The 16,604-nt window shown below is 45.6% G+C and overlaps 2 protein-coding genes across 3 annotated transcripts; both read right to left on the bottom strand.

Moving 5' to 3' along the window:
• Positions 1 to 2,778: 2,778 nt before the first annotated feature.
• Positions 2,779 to 9,704, bottom strand: KRBA2 (KRAB-A domain containing 2). Its single transcript, XM_012526722.4, has 2 exons — positions 9,652 to 9,704; positions 2,779 to 5,346 (listed from the first exon to the last, which is right to left on the bottom strand). Exon 2 carries the CDS (start codon positions 5,321 to 5,323, stop codon positions 4,103 to 4,105), a length of 1,221 nt encoding a protein of 406 aa, XP_012382176.2. The 5' UTR covers positions 5,324 to 5,346; positions 9,652 to 9,704; the 3' UTR covers positions 2,779 to 4,102.
• A 1,127-nt stretch (positions 9,705 to 10,831) lies between these two features.
• On the bottom strand, positions 10,832 to 15,741 carry RPL26 (ribosomal protein L26). Of its 2 annotated transcripts, none has more exons than XM_004462415.5 (4): positions 15,630 to 15,741; positions 14,620 to 14,792; positions 12,659 to 12,799; positions 10,832 to 11,065 (listed from the first exon to the last, which is right to left on the bottom strand). In XM_004462415.5, the coding sequence occupies exons 2-4, from the start codon at positions 14,785 to 14,787 to the stop codon at positions 10,937 to 10,939; spliced, it is 438 nt and encodes a 145-aa protein (XP_004462472.1). In that variant the 5' UTR covers positions 14,788 to 14,792; positions 15,630 to 15,741; the 3' UTR covers positions 10,832 to 10,936. The 2 variants fall into 2 exon arrangements, with proteins under 2 accessions (XP_004462472.1, XP_023445705.1); XM_023589937.3 differs by having other exon boundaries at positions 14,620 to 14,788; positions 15,630 to 15,700.
• Positions 15,742 to 16,604: the final 863 nt, after the last annotated feature.

The raw sequence follows: 16,604 nt of genomic DNA, 5'->3' as shown, positions 1-16,604 counted from the left end.
TAATGTAGCAATTTCCATTTCCCTCTTCCTTATCAGTAAGATTTCTCTTTTAAATCAAAATAGGATCACTAAAGGACAAATATTGCATGATCTCAGTTACATGAAATAAATACAATATGCAAATTCATAGTCAGAAATTAGAATACAAGTTACCAGGGGCAGGAGTTGGGGTGGTGAATTGAGTACTAATGCGTAATTGGTATTGAATTTCTGGAGGTTGATGGAAAAGTTTGGTCATGGTGGTGATGATGGTATGACATTGTGAACGTAATTAATATCACTGGTTAAAGTAGGAAATTTCAGGTTGTATATATGTTACCACAATAAAAATTAAAAAAAAAAAACGAGGTCAGTGGCCTTTCCCCTTCTTCCACACATATGATGGAAACTCTCAGCTTGAATCTCTTTCATTTAAAAATTGACAGCTCTGTTCTGAATCCATGTCCAGTTGCAAATGGGTCCAATGCCAGGCATAATTAGTCACTTATCTGTAGTTAGGATTTGCCTGTTTTCTATCCACTGCTCTTTCCCTTAGTAATGTTGCGGTGCTATTTTAAAAAATTAAGTATCTTATCATGTTGTCAGTGTTGCAAGTATTTTCTTCCACTCTGTCATTTATCGCTTTCACTTTTTTTTAAGGTATCATTTCCATCCATGTATTTTCCATTTTTATGTAGCCAAATATATTAATCTTTTTCTTAATGGCTCCTGAGTTTTGTATATTGCTGAGGGAAGTTTTCTCCATTCCAAGATCACAAAAATCTCTGATTTTCCCCCAAATATTTTAAGAGCTCTTTTATGTTTAGGGATCAGACTTTATTTTTTCCCAGAGGGAGAGTCAATTGATTCAGCACCATTCATTGAATAATACATCCTACTGATGTAAAAGGCCACTTTTATCATATTCTGCGTTCCTATAGATGGGTCTCTTTCTGGCCTTTATTCACATTCTGTCACTTGCTTTCCTTTAGCAGCTGGCCATGGAATTGCACCTTTCCATATCAGAGTGGCCACCTGGAGGAAGCCCTGGTGCCCTGTCTCAAGGTGGCTCCCACTCAGCTCTGGTGGTTTGCTGCCATGCAGAAACGTGGGCCCTCTGTGGCCAGAACGTCCAAGTTTTCAAGAAGTGCTAGACATCGCCTCCAACTCTTTTCTGCTGCCAACATTAGAAGTTAAAAGAGGAAGAGTGAGGCAGCAGCTAGGTTACAAGTAGCCCCCCACCTCCGAAAAGAGAAAGAGAAAGCGAAATTGTGTCTCATTTCACGTCTTACCCATATGAGCTGAAGATGTGGTTCCTGCTCTGCCAAGCAACCATGAGGTAGTAGGTTGATGTGGGGGAAGGAGACAAAACCTCCTTAGTAAACTTGGGCCTCGCAGCCCCTGCTAGGCTGTTACTAAGGTGGAGATGCGTTACACCCGCTCCTCTAGAGGGTTGGAGGGGTAATGGAAAGTGATGTCACCTTCTCTTTCATGATAATGCAGCTTCCCCGAATCCCTCCAACTTAACCAACTTAACGTTGTTTCATCAGCAAAGCAATGGCAGTGAAGAGACATCTCCAATGTTCACGTGGATAAAGCTTGTCCTCCACAAGACACGATCAAATCCTAAACCCCATTCCTGTGGGCTGAACCCATTTGTAAATAGGATCTCTGAAGATCCTTTTCGGATGAGGCCAAACTGAGTCAGGGTGGGCCTTAATCCTATAGACTGCTGTCCTTACATGGAGAGGAACTCTAGACAGGGGCGGATGGCTGCGCAGGAGTAGAAGTCACGGGAGGGGACGGCAGGAAACAGGTGGCCACGTGACTGAGCACTGCTGGCAAGTCACCACAGGAACAATGCAGACTTTGGACAAAGCACAGCTTGCTGATACCTTGATTTTGGACTTCCAGCCTCTAAAACTGTGTGACAATAAATTCCTGTGGTTTAAGTCGACCAGCCTGTGGCGGTTTGTTACAGAGCCCTGGCAAACGGAGGCAGACAGGAACTGCTAGTAGCAAGGACGACGGGCACTGTGGGGGACTCGGCGTTTCACCAGGGAGCCTCTTCCAATGCCTTCTGCTTGTCTCTCACGACAGTCCTGAGAGGGGCGGCATCAGGGCTGTCAATGCCCCTCAGGAAACCTGTTTTTCAATGGCTCTGGGAGGTGTAGGAAGGGGCCTTGAAGGAGAATTAAGGTTAGTGGGCCCCTTCTCCTTCCCTGCAGAATTCATTCATCCAACCAAGACGTCATGAATATCCTGGGGCCTGTTCTCAGGGCCCAGCTCCTGAGCACTTTCCTTCCCTGGGGCTGTCTCAGTCTTCCTTGCTAGGAAACTTGACCCTGACTGGCCCTTGCCCTGGGCCTCCGGCTGAAGCAGTGACTTCAGGCCAGCTTTCACATTTTGCTTCCGAGTCCTTCTTGTTTCCCCTGGCCACCCGTGCCAGGAACACAAACCTGCTTTTCCATGCTGGAGGTAGAGACCAAATCCCAGCCAGGCAGATTCTCACCTACTTTGATAATACGTGGCTTGCAGGTCACAGGATTCCCTGTGCGTGGGCTCCAAGAACATTGTTGGCCCACAGGGAAACAAATCCCAGCCTGGGAGGTGGCCGCTCTCCAGGGCATCTTGGATCAACCTCTTTTCTTCTCACAGCTCATTCTTCACCTGCAGCCGTTCCTCCGGTAGCCCCATCTTCTGGGGCATGTGTCTGAGGGACAGGAAGAGGCAAGGGAAGGAACATGTACTAGATCTATGCAGGGCAGTCTCTCAAGCCCCATCCTTTTCAGACCCCATCAGTTCATGTTCTGCAGGCAAATATAATTCTCTACCAACTCTGGTGGGCTGGACTCTGCCCTTCACAAAGATAGGTCCAAGTCCAAACTCCTGGTTCCTAGGAATGTGACCTTATTTGGAGAGAGTCTTTGCAGATATAATTAAGGTAAGGATCATAAGAGGAAATCATCTGGATTAGGGTGGGCCCTAAATCCAATGATGGGTGTCCTCATAAGACAGAAATACATAGAGACATGGGAGAAGGCCTTGCAAAGACCCATGTGAAGATGGAGGCAGAGACTGGGGCTGAGCTGCCACCAGCCGGGGAGGCCCAAGGACTGCCCCTAGTCGCTGGCAACCAGGAGGAAGTCCTGGGATGGATGCTCCCTTGGAGCCTCCAGATGGAATCAGCCCTGCTAACACCTTGATTTTGGACCTCTGGCCTCTAGAACTAGGAAAGAGTAAATTCTTGGATTTTTTTTTTTTATTCTTTTTTTTTTTTTAAAGCTTTAGATTACAAAAATGTTACATTAAAAATATAGCAGGGGAAGCAGACGTGACTCAACTGATAGAGCGTCTGCCTACCATGTGGAGGGTCCAGGGTTCAATCCCCAGGGCCTCCTAACCCACGTGGTAGGCTGCCCATGCGCAGTGCTGCTGCACGCAAGGTGCCCCTGCGTGGGGGTGCCCCACGCACAAGGAGTGCACCCCGCAAGGAGAGCTGCCCTGCCTGAAAAAAGCGCAGCCCACCCAGGAGTGGCGCCACACACATGGAGAGCTGATGCAGCAAGATGACGCAACGAAAGAGACGTGGTTTCCCAGTTCCGCTGGATAATGCAAGCAGATGCTGAAGAACACACAGCGAATGGACACAGAGAGCAGACAACAGGAGGATGGGAAGAGAAAGAAATAAAATAAATTAAAAAAAAATAAGTATGTATAGGGGATTCCCATATAGCCCACCCTTCCCCCTCCCCCACTTTTTCCCATTAACATTTTCATTAGTGTGGGACTTTTGTTACAACTGATGAAAACACATTGCAGCATTGCTACTAACTGTGGTCTAGAGTTTACATTATGGTTTACACTTTGCACTGCACAATTTTACAGGTTTTCACAAAATGTATAATGGCCTGTATCTGTCATTGCCATGTCAACCAAGTTTGTGGTCCTTAGTTATGGCAACCCTAGGAAACTAAGACAGCCCAGACCCCACTTTCCCCCTTGGATGATGTGATTTGAGGGTGCAGCCTTGTTTTTCTCCCCTTGGGCTTTGGCAACAGTTCTCAGAAGACTGTGTGATGCCAGAGAGACACCCCTGCGTGTCCATCCAGCAGGCGTCTGTTCAGCAGCAGAGGAGCCCCGGGGCCCCCTGTGAGGTGCTGGGCTCTGCAGTGGGATCCACGTCGTCATCTATATCAGATCTGTCTGCCCCAACCTCAGCCCTTTCTTCCTGCCTGATCCAAAGGCTGTTTTCTAGCTGTTCTTCAGCAATTTCTAGCTCTTCCTCTGTTTGTAAAATTGCCACAGTTTCCCGGGGCAAGTTTGAGGAATGGAGCCCAAGTTTGGCTTTGCAACCGAACATTGCCTCATACGGACTCTGCTGTAAGGACAGGTCGAAGGCTTGATTCCGCATCAGCTGCACGAACCGCAGGCCTTCGGCCCAGTGGTGCGAATGGTTACTCTGCACCCAGGCACTTATCATGTTCTTTACTTCCTGGCTGGCTCGCTCCAGGGAGTCCTGGCCTTGGCCAGAGTGGTACTTACCAGAGACAATCTTTAGGTCTGGCCATACCTCGTTGAGCTCATCAACAACCTGGTTTGTGAACTCTACGCCACTGTCAGATTCTAACACACTGGGTGTACCAAGAATTGTGAAAATATCCAATAAGATGCTGACCACCTCGTGGGCCTGTTTGGCTTTTAACGGCCGTAAGATAATAAATTTGGTTAAGTGATCCTGGTAATATAAAATAAACTTGAACTCGCCATCAGCATTCGATTGCATGTCGAGTACTTCGACTTGGCACCTGGAGTCAAGGTCCTTGAAAGTCCCGGGCTTGGGTGTGAGGCCTCTCTTGGGTACTGGGTTCTTCTGGTGGCACTGCTTACACAGAGTCAAATATAAGACAATGACTTCTTTGGTAACATTCCCATATTTTCCCTGCAGCTCCTTGAGCATTCGTGTCCGACCGCCATGTCCAATCTTGAGGTGCGTATCATGGAGAATATCAAATAACTCTTCCTTATGTACATAATACCGCACTCGATCTCGTTCTCTGTGAGTGGTTTCGATTAGTTTCTCTGTGCCTTGTACAGAGATCACGTCATACTTTGCTGCGCGGCGATAGTCCCGGGACGACTTCTTCCCTTTTTCCTTGGCTTCTTTGACTTCTTTTATTGTTTGGAAGTACTTTTCTTTGGAAAATACCTTGCTGTTGTAACTTTTACTTTCTACTAACTTGGTTACGCATATAAGGAACTTTTCTCTCATGTCTCTTATCTCCATTTCTATCTCACTTGTATTTGGAATGCCAGATGGATCATTCCCAGCTCTCTGGGGCATTTTGGAGAACTGCAAGAAGGCTCCTGAAAAAAGGAGGAAGAAATAAGAACAGACTTAAACTCATCCACACTCCGTCTGTGAGACTTTCCCTCCCAAGTTCCTCATTAATTCTTTCATTCAGTTTTTTGAAGAATACTATATGGAAGAGAAGATGGTAGGATAGTATAAAGCCACTAGAATGCTAATTAGGACCATTCAAAAACAGAGCATGTGGGGAGCAGATGTAGCTCAGTGGTTGAGCATCTGCTTCCCATGTACTAGGTCCCGGGTTTGATCCCTGTACCTCCTAAACGCCCCTTCCCCCCCAAAAAACCCTACAACATATCAACAGAATTTGAAGAAAATCAATAGGATCACAAAATTTCATATTGTAAAACCTAATTAACATGGCTTTATTAATTGAACAGAGGGAGGAAAAATGGGAATCCCAAAGGCAGTAGGCTAATATCACACTTTCAGTACCTTTTAAAATCATGTAAATAGGAGAATGTTGTTAGAAGATGCCATGTGATAATGGTAAACTCTTAACTGGAATTTAGCATCAAGGAGTGCTATTTAGGCTGTCCACAATCAACATAAATAATTTTTTTTTTTTTTTGTAGCTGAAGAGGCTGTTCTCATTTTAAGGGAATCAAAGAAGACAGCTGTTTTTGTTCTGTTCTGTTTTGCTTTTTAGGAGGTACCAGGGATTGAACCCAGGACCTCATACATGTGAAATAAGCACATAACCACTGAGCTACACCCTCTCCAGCTGGGGTATTTTTAAATGATGGTTTTGCCTGATGACTGTACACAGGATGAATAAATGAAAATTCTGAGTCCTTACCCTGTGGGACCATGTTCTCATAACCACCCAGCATTGTGTCCCTGTAGCAGTCCTTCTGAGAGGCTTCCAAATAGATTTTTTGTCATATCATCCATGTCCCTGCCTCCTGAAATAATACTGGCTGCTGCCACAGGGACCATTCTGTCTCAGGCCCCAAGCTAAGGAGCAGCTTCAGCAGGGTTGGGGAAGAGATAGTGGAGGGTACCAGGAACGAAGATGTGCCAGCATAAACGATTCTGAATGTGAGCGTGATGCTCACATAGCTAACAAGATGAGACCAACTTCAAGGGTGAAGAGGTTCTGCCTTCTTGGGAGGTCTGAAGGCTTGATCTGCTTTGACACTATGCGGGCTGGAGCCCACGTATTTCCAGAATGAAACAGAGTCCAAATGAACTTGAGTGTCTCAAGAGTGGGAGGTACTTTCAGGCAGTGTTAATGGCTCCAAAAGGAGACATCAGGGTCTGTGCCCAGAAATGGAAAACTCAGGTCTGCGTACATTGACATAAGGAGTCCATGCTCCACAAGGATCAGAGGAGTCCTCAGACAGAGAACCTGATACTCAAATATCTTAGACCAGGATTCCTTATGGAGAGCAACTCCAGGACATAGGATGGTGAAGAGTCCATTTGGTGACTGCAAGGATTTCTAGAATCTTAAGAAAACAAGATGCCTGGGGCCTCAGCTGTCAGATGCAGAGCTGAGGCACAGGGCAGAATTCTGAGAAGCAGAGAAAGATGGAAACTTTTAAAGGTTCTGAGCAAGCGTCTTAGTTAAGCTGGACCTGCTTCCAGGTCCTGAAGGTCCCTCACTACAAAGACTTCTAATTCCAATTGCCGGACATGACTAATTGCAAAACTATTGACCTAATGAAAATTTTCTTTTTTTTTTAAACACTTTAGGGAAGTGGATTTGGCTCAATGGATAGAGCATCCACCTACCACATGGGAGGTCCAGGGTTCAAACCCAGGGCCTCCTGACCCATGTGATGAGCTGGCCCATGTGCAGTGCTGATGCCCACGAGGAGTGCTGTGCAGGGGTGTCCCCTGTGTAGGGAAGCCCCACATGTAAGGAGTGTGCCCCATAAGGAGAGCTGCCCAGTGCGAAAAAAGCGCAGCCTGCCCAGGAGTGGTGCTGCACACACGGAGAGCTGACGCAGCAAGATGACACAACAAAAAGAGACACAGATTCTCTGTGCCACTAACAAGAATATAAGTGGACAAAGAAGAACACACAGGGAATGGACACTGAGAGCAGACAACTGGGGCAGGGAAGGGGAGAGAAATAAGTAAAAAATAAATCTTTAAAAAAAAAACTTATTTATTTCTCACTTCCCCCATTGTCTGCTCTTTGGGTCCATTTGCTGTGTGTTCTTCTGTGTCTGCTTGTATTCTCATTAGGTGGCTCCAGAACTGATCCTGTGACCTTCTGGAGTGGGAGAGAGGCGATTACTCTCTTGCGCCACTTAAACTCCATGTTCTGCTATGTCTTCTTATTTTCTCTCCTCTGTTTCTCTTGTTGCGTCATCTTGGTATGCCAACTCTCAGGGTTGGCTGACACTCCTGTGTGGGGTGACTTTACTGCACTGTGTGGCATTCCCATGCAGTGGGGCACTTCTGCACGGGGCGGCATTCCAGAATGGGCCAGCACTCTGTGTGGCCAGCTTGCCACGTGGGCCCGCTTGCCCTCATCAGGAGGCCCTGGGCACTGAACCCTGGACCTCCTGTATGAAAGACAGGAGCCCAACTGGTTGAGCCACATCCATCTCCCGTGAAAACTTTCTTTTGAGAGAAAAAACAGAACCTCCATTAAATGAGTGTACTGGAACAAAAGTAATGAGTATGTTCAAATTTTAAAATGTGGGAAAAATGTATATCAGAATAGAAGAAACAGATTTGCAAAATGCACTTTCAACTGGGGTTCAAGATCCTCAGTGCAAACGGACATTTTAAAGGTTGAGTTCTGCAGCAAAACCTTGAAGCCATTTGAAACCATGCACCTTCTAGAGTCCTCACTGGAACCAGCATTTCTCAGAAACTGAGAGACTGCACTGACCACTATTTGAGGTCCCTCGGGCAACTGTACAGGAAGCTGCCACATCTCCAGCCCGTGAAAGAATGGAAGACAGGCTAGAAATAACCTTTAATGTGAGATAATGGTCTTTACTATACCATGAAATTCTAAAGCAGAGCCCAAGAGCCGCATTTGACAAATTGATCTATTTTGTTTGGTCCACGCAGAGGTTTATTTATTTTTAAACTGATTTTTTTACACACATTTACAGATTGGGAGATTTCAAATAAAAACAAAAAATCTAGATTTCTGGTTTCTCTTGAAAAATGGGAAGATCTGGCCACCCTGGGAGCCTTTCTGCCTAGTAACAACTGGCTGGAGCAGAGAGGCAGCAGCTTCCTTAGATGGAAACTGCACTCTCCCTGGTTTCCCCAGTCCTTAAATGGCCTACTTAGCTAAATGTGGTACTAAACAAATCAGCTTCCTGATGTGATATGCACTGTGGATAAGTGATGAATGAGCTTGGTTAGACAAAACTGAGAAACATCCTCAAAGCCATGTTTTACTCTTTTCTCACCCACCTGTAAACCTTTGCTTTGGCTGTCTGCTGCCTGGAATGTCCTTCAGCAATTTACCAAATTACGCCCAGCTCAAGACTGTCTCCTTCCTCGAGCAACTTCAGCAGACTGTCATCTCTCTCTCCTCTGAAATCCATAGAACATGTAGCCTGCATCACTTACCTGGGCACTTTGCTTTGAATTTTTAGTCTATGGTTCAGGTGTTGTGTGAATCTTTACTGCACAGAAGGTAGGGGCTGAGACTTCTACTAGCAATTTTTTTTCAGAAGGTAGATAAGTACAAAGCTAAGTACAAGAATTGCTCAAACGACATTTGTCAAACACTTCGCTTATAGGTATATTATTAGCAAGGCAGAACAGAGAGATGGTTAAGAGCCTAAGTTTTGGAATTCAATTCCTAATCCTATCATGTACTGTGACTAATGTAGGCAAGTTCCTTAACTGTTTTAGGGTGGCTTCACTTTCATCATCTGTAAAATGGGGAGAAGACTGGTATCCATCACAATGGGTTGACATGAAGATTAAACGACAAGGCACATAAAGCACTCAGTACAGTGGTCATCCCCCCGCACTTTCCACAACACAGACACTCCCACCTTTTCCTCTAGATTTGGTTTGGACACTACCTCTGTGAGGCCTTCCAACCCTAACTCCACAGAACCGGTTCCCCCTGCGCCTGAATCCCACCCGCGTTCTGCCCACCCCAGGTGCTTCGCTAATGGTCACCCCCGCCTACCCTCCCAGAACAGAATCAATGAGCTGGGCCTGGGGGTGGGGACGGACACCACCCTGCCAGGTCATTTTGCTGTAAAACCGAAGAGGCCAGTAAAATTGACAGAATGTGCCTGGGCCGCAGTCCGGGACCCTCTCCACCCTCTGGCCTGCGCTCAGCCCTCTGGGCGCCGCTGCCTCACCTCCGACCGGCGCTGCCCAGACACCTCCCAGTGACAGGCCCCGACTGGAAGCCCCGCCCCCACGCCGCTGCCTCACCTCCGACCAGCGCTGCCCAGGCACCTCCCAGTGACAAGCCCCGATCGGAAGCCGGTCTGCCCCGACCGGAAGCCCCGCCCCCACGAGGCACCCGCGGATACAACCAAACACTCAACCTTTGTTTACCCATTTCAAATTAGGCTTAATTTGTTACTATTGTTATAACTAGTTCGTACTGTTAAGATTCCCATGGTCTCTGCCAAGCAAATCATTCAGGTTCTCTGCAGCAAAATTAGTCCTTTTTCCTCATAGTTGCAAAGCCATAAATGCTTCTTGCCTTCATCAGTCACTGCCTATTTAGGTACTTTATAATCCAAACTGGGGAAGGTAGGTATTATCAAAAACTTCATGGCAGCAGACTTGGACCAGTGGTTAGGGCGTCTGTCTACCACATGGGAGGCCCGGGGTTTGAACTGCGGGCCTCCCTGATCCATGTGGAGCTGGCCCATGGGCAGTCCTGATGCGTGCAGAGTGCCCTGCCACGTAGGGCAGCCCCATGCACAAGGAGTGTGCCCCATAAGGAGAGCTGCCCAGAGCGAAAGTGCATCCTGCCCAGGAATGGCGAGCCGACACAAGATGATGGAACAGAAAGAAACAGATTCCCCTGCCGCTGACGATAGAAGCGGACAAAGACGAAGCAGCAAAAAGACACAGAGAACAGACAACTGGGGTGGAGTGGGGGGGGAGGGGAGGGGAGATATTTAAATAAATAAATAAATCTTTTTTAAAAAACCTTCATTTTACACCCTTTTTACTTAATCCACTCTTAAAATGCCTATTTTCCAATTGGTAAGCATTTAGAGATTCCCTTTCTATCCAACGGCCTTAACAGAAAACTTTCATGCGTTACAGAGGTTAAAATGCCCCCTCCCCTATCATTAAATACCTCAAAATACTGCTGTAAAAAAACAAAAAACACCCCATAGTACCCTATCAGTCCTGATTTCAGAAAACTGTTAAGAGAAAAAAAAACAAAAACACCTTAATTATCAAAGAACTGATGCTCAGATGTTAAAAAGACCAACTTGAAATCAAGACAAGATGGGTAGCCAGGATCCAAATAGCAACTTTCCTTTCCAAATCCAAAGACTGGAAAACCAAAAAGATGGATCTGCTGATTTATTAACTAGACTCTTCCAAAGCATCACACTTAAGACAAAAGGCTCTTCATTTTAGCAGTTTTTAATGGAAGTTGTACATAAGATTCTTTTATTCCTGCATCTTCTCAATTGTTTCTTCCTTGTATTTGCCCTTTTCCTTTCCTACTTGGCGAGATTTGGCTTTACGTTCGAGGATCTTTTTGCGGTCTTTATCCAGTTTTAGCCTAGTGATAACTACCTGCAGAAAAGAAAAAATATTTCTGAGCTTTAAGTAATCACCAGTACAGAACACAGAGGCCCATGGTTCAATCCCACTTCAAAAACTTGAGGTGCCTATATACAAAATGACTATTTAATGTAATTATTTAACAGTTTTAAAATGCCAGCAACAACTCTTCAACCCCCAAATCAAATTTGGCTTAAACATTTATTATCAACCTGCAAAACCTGTAGTGAAAGTGCAAGAACGCAGACAGTCCCACTTCTTCCGGATCTCACTGTATCAACACATCTAATCCTAAAGACATCCAATTAGTCTTAAGGAGGAAGGTGGGGGAGGGGAAAGAGGGCACTGAGTTAGGTACTGTGAATACAGCATGGTGATCAAAATAGCCTCTGTCACAAACCTTATATAGGGCGATTAGGAAAGGTCCTACTGATGAAGCTACATTTTAACAGAGACCTGAAGGAAGTGAAGGGTGAGTATATCTGGGTTAAAAGTGTCCTAGAGAGGTCCTCTAACACAAAGGTCCAAAGGCAGAATTCTTATTGGTCTGGGAACCCATACTGTGCAGTTTTATCAAGCTGATGAATGATGCTAACAGTAGGCACACTTGATTAGCATGGCTGTCAAATGGTAAGGTCAGTCTGACTAGACTGGAGGGTGAGGAAAGATAGTGGTTTAAGGTGACATCAGAGAAGTGGCTGGTAAGGGGAGAAAATATAAGGTCTTGTAGGCCATTCTAAGAACTTTGGCTTTTACTGGTAAATTGCTGGAATACTTTACGGAGAAGACGAATATGACTGTTAATGGCTGGAAGCAGACAAGATTCTGAGTAGACCATGATAGCAGAATCAAATATGACATTTCTGTCCTCAGCAAATGGAAGGACAGAGCTGTCAGACCTTGTGACAGTGGATGACTAGATGAGAAGGCTTCAAGGATAAAACAGACCATGTCAGGTTTTCAGTATCTATTAGATATCCAAGTTGAAATAAAACACAGGCAACTGGATATTGAGTTTGGAGTAGAGAGGAGGTCTGGTTTGTGTCAGGAGCATCTAGATAATTTAAAGCATCAGACCAAAACTACCACTACCCATGGGATCTTAGTATCTGAGCTTCAGTGGCATATCCAAAATGCGTGGCTCCGTGTAGCATTAAGGATTAAAAAAAAAAAAGCCATTTCTCCACAAATAACCATGTCTTTTTGCCATTTAATTACACTACTAGTTATCCAACCGAGTCAGTCACTACCACAACAAAGCAATCAGGAAGTCACCTCCATTTCACCTTACTCTATTTCTCAGATTTTAAGGTATATCAATTGCTAAATGATGTATTGATTTTAATAGCTTTTGAGGAAAACACACATTAAGCCTACATACAGAATCATTGTTAAAAGACACCATGATTTCGGGAACATTAGAAATAACAAGAGAATTGAGAAAATATAGTATATACTGGAAGACATGGTTTCTAGCATATCTAAGATTAGGGACTATTTCTACGGGACTGCTCCACAAATAAGTAATCACATTACTTACAATAATTACAACAATAATTAATGTAATTTCCCTTTCCCCTTTCAAGCATTCTCAAAAATACCCACCTTGCTGGGGTGAATGCCCACATGGACAGTGGTGCCATTAGCCTTCTCCCGCTGCACCCGTTCGATGTAGATGACGTATTTCTTCCTGTAAACCTGGACTACTTTGCCAATTTGCTGACCTTTGTAGTGTCCTCGCACAACCTAAATGCAAATTCAAATATGGAAATATGGAAGATAAAAGAAAAAAATTAACTTCGTAAATCAAGAAAACCACGCCATTCACTCAATCAACAGATATACAGGACCTTTCAATTTTGAAAGACTTAATGGGAAATGCCAATATTACCCTTGGCTTTAGGTGACCTGCAAATAAATTCACCACTGCGGAGATCTATAGTGACAAACCCACTGCATGACATACCAGCAGTGGGGGGCTTGCTAAAAGGTTTAAAAAAAAGAAAGAAAAAAGAAAAAGAGCCACTCTGGCTTATGTCCCAAGCTGACATGGAACAGGTTACTCTATCTCAAGAGGAACAACAGGTCATTAAGTATTTAACTCACAACCCATTAAGGAGTCCAGAGTAGTGCCAGCAAGAGTTGGCAAAATCCAGTTTTCATGCCTTGTGTATGGACTTCCACCCCTGTAAGCACAGGGTATTCTAGTAACTTTTTTAAAAAAAATTTATTATTTATTTCCCGCCCCATCTGCTCCGTGTCCATTCGTTGTATGTTCTTCTGTGTCTGCTTGCATTCTCGGTGGCACCTGGAACGTGTGTCTTTTTGTTGCGTCATCTTGCTGCATCAGCTGTGTCCGGCACCACTCCTGGGCAGGCTGAGCTTTTTTCCCACACAGGGCAGCTCAATGCAGGGCGCACTCCTTGCGTGTGGGGCTCCCTTATGCATAGAACACCCCTTGTGCATGTCAGCGCCACACAAGGGCCAGCTCACCATATGGGCCAAGAGGCCCTGGGTTTGAACCCTGGACCTCCCCTATGGTAGGTGGACACTCATCAGTTGAGCGAAGTACGCTTCCCCCTTACTTCTAATAGCATACAGCAAAGGAGAGAAGTCACTTCCGTGATTACAATATAAAAGGATTGTAACCTGTCTTGCCAACACTCTTTGGCAGCAACAAATACTTGTTTGTAAACAAACCAATTCTAACAGTTTCCTACCCAAGAGCCTTATGGCAATCCAAAGCCCTTTTAAACAGAAGTTTCTTTCCAATATCCAGACTTTTCTTGCATTAAGGTATCTTGTAAACAGAAGACTGCCCCCCAAGTCTCTTGGCAATTTTACTACGAGTATAGCTGGGACCAATGGCTGTTCTCAACCCACACTGCTATTTGCGAAGTGACTTCTTTTATTTATTTCTCTCCCCTTCCCCCTTCCCTACTCCGGTTGTCTGTTCTCTGTGTCTTCTTTGTCCGCTTCTGTTGTTGTCAGCGGCATGGGAATCTGTGTTTCTTTTTGTTGTGTCAGCTCTCCACGTGTGCGACAGATTCTTTAATTGGTATTTGTGGGTTACAGTTAGGAAACATTTATAGAAGTTTTCATTTGAATAGATTTGATAAATCGATTTACCAGCAAACAATCATAAGAAACTATGGTTCTGTTAGCATGCCTTAAACTGGATTTTTTTTTAACTGATCTTCAAATGACAAACATACCAAGCAAAAGTGGATTCAAATTCTGATCCTGAACCATCATTCTAGTTCCTTCACTTAATTCTGACTGCACCTAATGCTTGGTAAATTAAAGATAATTTAATTAATCTTCACTCACCAAAGAGTAAAGATTAATTAAAAACTGAAGAGCAGCATATTTTTTTTAAGTTTCTGGTTCAGTCCCTCTTGCAACCCTCAGTTCTGGTGTCTCAGCCTCTTAGAATGCAATCCCCCTTGTAAAAATTTTTCTTGCAATATGAAACTGGTCATGGCATTTCGGACACACTTAAAAGCTAAATGCATGGGAAAACCATCAAGACAATCCGAACATGTTGGGAGGGGGAAGTTACATACCTGAACTTCATCATCTTTTCGGATAGGCATGGATCGAACATTATATTTCTGTCTCAGCTCCTTGGAAAGAGGGGAAGACATAATCTTCCTCCGAATGTGGGAAGGTGCATTGAAATGCCTTTTACGGTTCTTGCTCCGATCAGAGGTCACAAAGGGATTGAACTTCATTCTGGCTAAATAAATAGGTTACAAGAGATTTAAAGCCTTAAATTGCGAAAAATCCCATTCAGTCTCCGAACAAGTAACAGCAACAATTTCAACCTGAAAGTTCAAGATGCTCACAGGCTGTCACATTCTTTATCAAATACTGTTTGACCTGAGTGGCCTATTAATGGAGGCTTAAAACTATTTAAAATTTTGTTTTACTCGGATGTCTTCTACATTCGCTTATGGGCTTAAGAGTTTCCCACTATTAGCATTTTTTTTCATTATTAAACTTTTTGCTTACACTCTCAAAACTCACTATTGTGTGAGGGAGTTATGCCTGGACTTCTAAATATCTCTGAATTAGGGCCAAACAGATAAATAACTCAACCGTTCAAAAAAACACAACGTTTTAACTGGATCAGTATTTTTAGAACTTGAGTATGTACATTTAGCTTTCTCCAAAATGAGTGAGTCAAGCCTCTCGGCCCCGAACCTGGAAAATCCTGCAATTCTCAGGTCCAAGAAAACTTCTAATGAGTGAGCGAGGTCTGGAAGTTTCGTGAACTCTTTACTGAGAGTAGTTACTTCGAGACCAAACGACAATACAATGCTGACATTTGACTCCAAGTCCCCTGGCCCCTTCGCCTCCAGCTCCTGTTTCCGAGTCCTAACACTCATTTTCCCTCTTTCCCTCCCCAGGTCGATGGCTCCTGATCTGGGAGAAAATGGGCCGAGACCATCCTGGTTCCTCTCCTTGGCAACAATTCGGCCGCCGGGAGAGTTTCGGGGTCCCGCGGGGCAAGAGCCACCGTGGCCGCCACGGATGGCGACAGATTACCCACGCTTTCCCAACAAATGCTCACCAGCTGCCGCCTCGGCGATGGCCGCAAAAGGAAAGAGCTACAAACTACTTCCGGTTCTGTAAGTTTACAAGCGATATCGCGAGATCGATTTACCTCGCAGCGAAGAGTGGCGCGGAGTTTGAACGAAAAGAGGAAACGGAAAAGATTTCGAGGACTAATGTCACCTAGTGGCTCGGAGGGCAACTACGAAGAACTGCAAAACTCCCGCCTCCGTGCCCTCTGGGTTCTGCCGCTGAGGCCTCTGGGAAGGGTCGTTTAAGGGCGAAGGGCGAGGGCTACTCGGGGTCTGCCTGCCAGGGTGGGTGAAGAGAGGGTGGGCGGTCCCAGGGGACTCCTGTCCCTTCACTCCTGGTGCCCGTCGGCGGGCTCCCCCTTAGCCGGGAAAGGGCAAGTCCAGCTTTGGGCCGCCTGGTGGCGCTAGGACTCCGGCCGACCGGTCACCTCGGTTACCTGGGACGCCCGCATCCGCGCCGCGGCACTGGCGTGGGCGGGTCACATGTACCAGACTTTTACTGCGTTCAGCGTGGCGTGAGCGTGTGCAGAGGCCGTCGTGGGCCACCGCGCGAAATTCGGTTCCGGTTGGCGAGGAGCTTTCCGAGGCCTGGGGCCACCGATCAACCTCCCACCCCACCGAAGTAGGTCTGAATCAGTATTTCTAACGAGCTCCCCGTGGTGCTGATGGTGCTGGTTCGAGGCCACACTTTTAAGCAGCTGGGCTGATGAAGCGCTTCCCTGCGGAGAGCGGTGCCCCTTTCTGGATTTTACTGCCTGCTCTCGTTCCATTCAGAATCTGATGGGAGGAGGGCAAGGGAGTGAGCTCCCCTGCGAATGGATTCTGAGGCAGGTTCCGGTTGCGGGTGAACTCCCCCAGCACGTCCTGCCGCACACCTGGTAGGGGATTGGTTTCTGTTGAATGAATAAACCGGGAGTCATATTGAAAGAAGACACCCATGTCATAATATTACACAAGAGGTG

This window comes from Dasypus novemcinctus, chromosome 21, assembly GCF_030445035.2.
Source record: "Dasypus novemcinctus isolate mDasNov1 chromosome 21, mDasNov1.1.hap2, whole genome shotgun sequence".
Classification (NCBI taxonomy): Eukaryota; Metazoa; Chordata; class Mammalia; order Cingulata; family Dasypodidae; genus Dasypus; species Dasypus novemcinctus.
Note: the sequence above shows the minus strand (reverse complement) of the source record. Positions and strands in the feature narration are given on the sequence as shown.